Genomic DNA, 6,620 nt, shown 5'->3' on the forward strand with positions numbered 1-6,620 from the left:
ATAACAGAAAACTTTTTCTGTACATTTTTCGCCTCAGATATGTCAGAAATAAGTTATTTACAAAAATATACTAAAAAATATGTATAATGAACGTTTTTTAGCTGTAGCTTAGTAATTATTAGCTGTATTGTAACCGTGCTCGCGGACGGCATATATCGACAGCCACAAAATTTTCCACAATATCAGAGCTTTTCGCTAAACAAGTTGGGCGCCAGGCACGAGAGAGCGTTTCACTCTTTCCATAATCTTTTCTACTGTTACTCGCTATTAATTGGCGACGTCAGGGATGGATCGTTAAAAGTGAGAAAATTATTGGAGAGTGAGAGAGATAGGTTGCAAGAATCACACATGAGATAAGAAAGAAATAAAGAACAATTATATTTAGTAAACCGTTTTACGTGCAATCTCCGGAGCTTCGCTCCCTCTGCTGGATTTGATATAATCTATGTTCGCAGGAAACAACGACGGCTTACTTCTAACGCCGTGCATCCCTGTACTCTAGACTACGAGCTTTGACTTTTCTCCGCGATTGCCTTAGAAGATGACGGATAAAAGACGACCAATTATTCACAAGACCTCTCGATAGCGTGCGAGAGGTATCCAAAGTAATATACATTATCCGAGAGGGTAACGTTGACGCAAAACGAAACGTAAACTCGGAAGTGCGAAACGATCACAATAATCGTTTCGGCGCGACACAAACGATACCAGATAAAACAAAAGCTTAAAATGACTCGGCTGTGGCAAGATTGGCAAGCGCGACTCGAAACTAATATTTCACCTAATCACGATGGGAGAATGGCACGTGTATCGCAATTTCACGACTCTACACGGCGGCCATTAAACGGGCCGCTTTCCGCGACGCGAGCTTTTCCACGTACAATCCACCCGAAGCTACGAACTCGGATCGGCAGCTTTACAGTAGCGACGGCAACTCGTCTCATCCTCTGAGGCAGGATCCTTCCGCAATCCCTCACGACAACACTTCTCTCGGCAGTAATATTCGTAATCTTCAGGAATGTTCGTCGGTAATGGAGTCTCACGTCCTTGTACATCTATCGGCTCAGTCACAGAACAAGTGAGGCCCAGGAGCTCCTTGCATATTCACACTGCCATTCGACTCCCCCCTTCCCGTCACGCCGATTGGCTCCGGCTTATCATGCTGTTCGCGCGTGTCGCACAGGTTCTAGCGGTCGCGAATCCTGCTCTTAGAAGCGTAATTCAATTTCCTTCCAAGGGTCCCTTTCCGTCGAAGGTTCCGGAATTTCCCTGGCTGTCGTGGAATGTTTTGACAGCTTTTTTTCCGGTTCCGTGCCGGGGACATATATCCCCAATGGACATCCGTACGGTTCCTTAGGTGGCCGGGAATTCTCGCCTCCGGTCATATTCTACAAGGAGTGCGCGACATAAGAAGGTTTTAAGGTGGCAGCGGCTTACAAGAAAATATACGAAACAATATCTGCGTGTCCAGGCTCTTAGGTAAATGGCCTTCCAGCGTAGTGTCGCCTTTTCTTTTTTCCTAGCGATGTAGTCCTTCTCTCAATGGTGGGTCAGACGACACAATTACAGAAGGATTTGAAGCTACCGAATGCGGTCTGTAGCGATTTTAATTCTAATTGTGAAACTAATCACTAAAGAAAAAAAAAGTCTCAACGAAAAGAAAGAAATTATTAAATAAAAACAAATAATTAAGGAGTAGCGCATTTCGCAGGTGCGCTCGCACGCGCACTCGCCCTTTAAGTCAGGAAGACGCGCGATTCCACCGCCTACTATTCGATAGTGACAAATAAAAATTGTCACGTCACAGTATATAAATCATTAAAAAATAAAAATGCAGGAAATTTAATGATTTTTTATTTTGATGATTTTATGGGAATAACCATATTAAGATATTTCCGATAAATTTGCGAGGAAATGTTCTCATTTTCATAATATATGCAAATCAAAATTACTCGTACTTTAAAAAATGATATCTCCGGAACTATTGATCGTATAACATTCATTAAAAAACTATTTTGTAAATAATTAAATACTCTTTCAATTTTGTTATATGCATTTTGTACATAGATAGCCTACGTATTAAATTTGGAATATTCGCGAAGTCACAACATTTACGTAACGTTTGTAAATAAGGAATCTTTTTAAAAAAAAATCTATCTCGGATCCTATTGCACATACAAAGTTCATTAAAAAATGAAATTGTGGGGAATTTTATCAGCTTTATTTTCAAAGTGAACGTTAATTTTCGTACAACGAATAGTTTTTGAAATATATGCAAAAAATCAATTTTGTGCGACATTTTTTCAAGACAGCGCAGCTGGGGCCATATCTTCACACATAGGGACTTTGATATACAATATTAAAAAGTACACTATTACAGACCTTTATACAAAAATTTACTTTTGCAACAATTTTTTTCTTTTCAAGTTCTAATTTTCCTGAGCTATAATCGGACAAAGAAAAGCTTGATCATTTCAAAATTTTTTGTTTCTCCATCATATATCATTATAAAATCATTTTTAAAAATTTTTAATCTCATAATTAATACGTACTTGAAATTTAAGTAAACCATTTTTTAAGCAATTTTTTTTACGTTTTAATATATTTATATTTATTAACTATCTGTTTTAATGTATTTATATCTATTAAGTGATTATGAATAATGAGTGTACTTAGCAAAGTAATGCGGAAATATGATTAAAATACCATACGTTGGCAGTTGGCGAGACAAATAGACGAAACTAAACAAAAAGAAATGGAGGTATTAGATTACATGAAGCGCTTGGATGATGTCGAAATCAAGTACCGTCAACAGCAAAGTCTAACCGAAGCTGTCCGTGCGGAACGGAATCTGTGCAATAGAAGTTTGATGGAGACGCAGGAGGAGGTGCAAGATTTAAAGAGCAAACTGAAAATTACAAGCCAGCAGACTGAACAATTGAAAGAAGACATTGCGATAAAGGAAGCCAATCTTGTCAAAAAGGAATTCCGTAAGTCATTTCAATTTAATATCTTAAACTTGACCTCAGTTGAGTCTTAAATTCAATGTTTTAAATTTAACTTGCTTATTAATTTTTAAATATAATGATATTTATTATTTGTTATTTTTTATTGCAATTTATCAGAATTAAGTATTTTGTTTTATTGTATTTACATAAACAAAATAAAGCAGAATTCAGTATTATGAGCACTGTAGGTAATATGAGCATCCTTTATACCTTCTGCAACGGTTGGTACTAGTAGTGCCAACTGTGGTAAAAAAATGCTGTCTTCGCGACATTCCAATATGCCGCGAAGTTTGAATTACATTTATGTACTTCGGATATTTATCACATTAAATAAACAGATACGTTACTTTTTTATTTTTTACGTTTTTTCCCCTAATTTCATATGGTTCTCATTATTCTGTTCGTAAAAGTATTAAGGTACGATTATCAAAAAGTTAATAATTTACGAGTTATTTAACATTTTATGCCAATATGTGCCTGAATAAAGTATAAAATATCTCGTAAACTATTAGTTTTTTGATATTACTACCTTAATACTTTTATGTGCAGAATAATTAAAGAGAATAATTAGAAATTATGTTGTGTAAAAAAATTATACAATTCCATTTAAAAAATTGAAAGTAATCTTTATATCATTTTGACACCTAAGAAAAAAACAACATGACCAAAATATGTCCTCCTCGAACCATTCCATTTTTGTTTGAAACATTTTTTTGTATCAGTAAAAATAAGTGAAATCTTCAAGATGTTCGATTTAAGTGGACCATCCTGTATATATGTACACATATATATTATATATACTAGGACATAACAAGTATGCGTTTTGCTTATTATGTTTTTCAACCTATTAACTTTTATTTTATATTAATATTCAGTATATTCTTTTTATTTGCGAGAGGAGGAGAAAAATTTTTGCAAAGTCCATCATTCGGGATGCTGCCAAAGAGAGAATCTAACCGGATGATGCTCAAAGGCCGGTTTCTTGGGTCTGCGTCCTCCTCGTAAGAAAGGACAGCGGACACCATCGCCTACCTTGCTAAAAAACTCCCTCTGTAAACCGACACTACCGCAAGACTAATTGAGTGTACCCTTGGTCCGCATTTTATCAGGATACACCCAAATCACGGATCATAAGTCACTTCATCTGGTAACCTACGCCAGAAAATCTAACCTAAGAAAATTAAAATTACACCTACCTATTTACGCTATATACATGCCTCCACGGCTCAACCATCAGATCCCGAGGAGGCAGGGGCGAGGATCGCCCTCCGTCTTCCCAGAGCTCGACGCTCACGCTTCGCCTGTTTCTGCCTCTTCATCCTCGCAGAAGTTTGCAAGGGCCGTCCAAGACCGCGAGGAATTCAGAGCGGCACCAATTACGGCGCCGAACGTCCTATCAGGCACGTTCAGACCTAGAGCGTCAAAGAGCGTCACACGCCGGTTTACCCAAGAGAGGTAGCACAACAGCGTGTGGACAGCCGTATCAACCGCCCCTCTACGGTAGGCGCATATCGGCAAATCGGTGCGTCCTATCTCATACAGATAGACCTTAAAACACCCGTGATGACCTAGGTCATGCGGTAGGTCCGCGTGTATATAAGCCACCAATTGTCAATGTGATCAGAGCTTCCCTGACCGCTGCACCAGGAGCCTTCGGAGGGGGGCTAAACAAATATACCCTCCACCTTTTCACGAAGCGGTGGAACTCTACCTCCCGAATGAGGTCCCAATTCCTCGGCAAAATAGATCCATCCCTCCGGATTATCTCCCTCCCGCGCAGGTATGCTCGTCGTAAGGTGATTTGCCACGAACTTAAACCACAGTTTGCGGCCACAGTTATCGGCGCCCCATACAGGATCACCGACATGACCACCGAGGTGTAAACACGACGCCTGTCCTGTCCCAGTCCACCGATATTGGTAGTGAGTCTGCCAATAGTAATGACCATTTTCCAGGCCTTAGGAAAGAGGCGAAAGTGATCACGGAAAGTCCACCTTAAATCCAAAACTAATACAAGATATTTCAAGGTCGATCCCACAGAAACCACCACCCCTCCTGAAAGAAAGTCACAGGGACATCGTCCGCCATAAAGGCGATCACCTCCGTCTCGCCGAACAATACCGTGGGACCTAGGTCCTCAATGGCTCGAACGATCCCAGTTCCGCCCGCACCAGAACCTCCTCAAGCAAGGGGTCCGTCACAGCGATAAGCGTAACGTAGTCAGTGTAGCATATGGTGGAGTAGTCCATTGGCAGCCCCAAATGCAACACGGAGTCTTATCCTATGTTCCATAGGGTCAGTCCCAAGATCGAACTCTGCAGAACGCCGCAAATCATGGGTGACCTCGTAAAATAATCATCATCAATAATATTAAATATATAAATTAAAATAAAAGTTTCTATTGTCAACACCCTTTAGTTAATTAAATATAAAAACTAAAAAATAACATTAAAATTATTTAATAAAAATATAAAATATTTTTTAATGTGATTGTTTATACAAAAGTTTAATTCTGATAGTAATTTTAAAATAATTTTTAAATTGTACAACTTTTGTATAAATCCTATAACTTTTGTGTGAAACATCGTATTGAATTTCCAAAAGATAGAAGTGCTACAGGAAGTAGACATGTGTATCTACAATTTCAATCCAGAAAGACATTTTTTGAATGAACTGAATTTTGGACAGAAGGAATGTTCAATTTGACAAAGAATGTCCTATATATATTTATTCTTTTATATGTTTAATTTTAAATTGATGTATTGTATTATTATGTTAGCTAAACTGTTAATATTTATTTATGTAACATTACATATTTTTAATACAATATTAATATGAAAACATATAAGAGTCGTTCGATAAGTCAGGTAAATTTTTGCGAGATGGCACCATAATAAACTGTGTAGTATATGGCCAAATAACACTAATCAAAGTGCCTCATATCAAGTTTCAACCAAAAGCGACGCTTAGTTTACGTGTGGCAGACGTTGAGCATGGCAGCGATTGTCATAAAAATGGAGAAAAACGAATTCCGTGATTAAACATTTATATTTAAAGAAGTGTACGGTTGTGCAGATCAAAACCGAGTTGGATGAAGTTTATTCTGCAGCTGCGTTGAAGACTATTTATTTTTTGATTAATTCAAAACAGAACATCAATCAAAGATGAAGCGCGCCCCGGATGTCCAATTGAAGTCACTACGCCAGAAATGATTGAAAAAATCCATCGTATCGTCATGGAAGATTGCCGAATAAAAGTGCGTGACATAGCTGAGATTCTAGGCATCTTAAAAAATAAGGTGCATAATATCCTGCACAAAGAATTATAAATGAAAAAGCTTTGTGCACAATGGGTGCCGTGATTGCTAATCATCGACCAAAAACGCAAAAGATATTTCGTAGTGTTTGTCGATGCTTAAGCGCAATCCACAAGATTTTTGGCGTCGATTCGTGACCGTAGACAAGACTTGGATCCACCACTATACATCCGAATCAAAACAGCAGCAGTGGACAACGGCTAGTGAATGTGCGCCGAAGTAGTCGAAGACTGTTTTGTTGGTCGGGAAGATAATGGCCACTGTTTTTTGGGATTTCCAAGGAATCATCTATTCTT

General features: G+C 38.2%; 1 protein-coding gene across 1 annotated transcript in view; it reads left to right on the forward strand.

Annotated features, from left to right (window-relative positions):
* LOC108749270 (cilia- and flagella-associated protein 58-like) overlaps positions 1-6,620 on the forward strand; it is a 98,509-nt gene that overhangs the window by 47,152 nt on the left and 44,737 nt on the right. Inside the window, exon 3 of the mRNA XM_018487849.1 lies at positions 2,720-2,990. Within this exon, the coding sequence (XP_018343351.1) occupies positions 2,720-2,990 (271 nt within the window). The remainder of the gene's footprint in view (positions 1-2,719; positions 2,991-6,620) is intronic.

This window comes from Trachymyrmex septentrionalis, unplaced genomic scaffold (assembly GCF_001594115.1).
Source record: "Trachymyrmex septentrionalis isolate Tsep2-gDNA-1 unplaced genomic scaffold, Tsep1.0 scaffold288, whole genome shotgun sequence".
Taxonomy (NCBI): Eukaryota; Metazoa; Arthropoda; class Insecta; order Hymenoptera; family Formicidae; genus Trachymyrmex; species Trachymyrmex septentrionalis.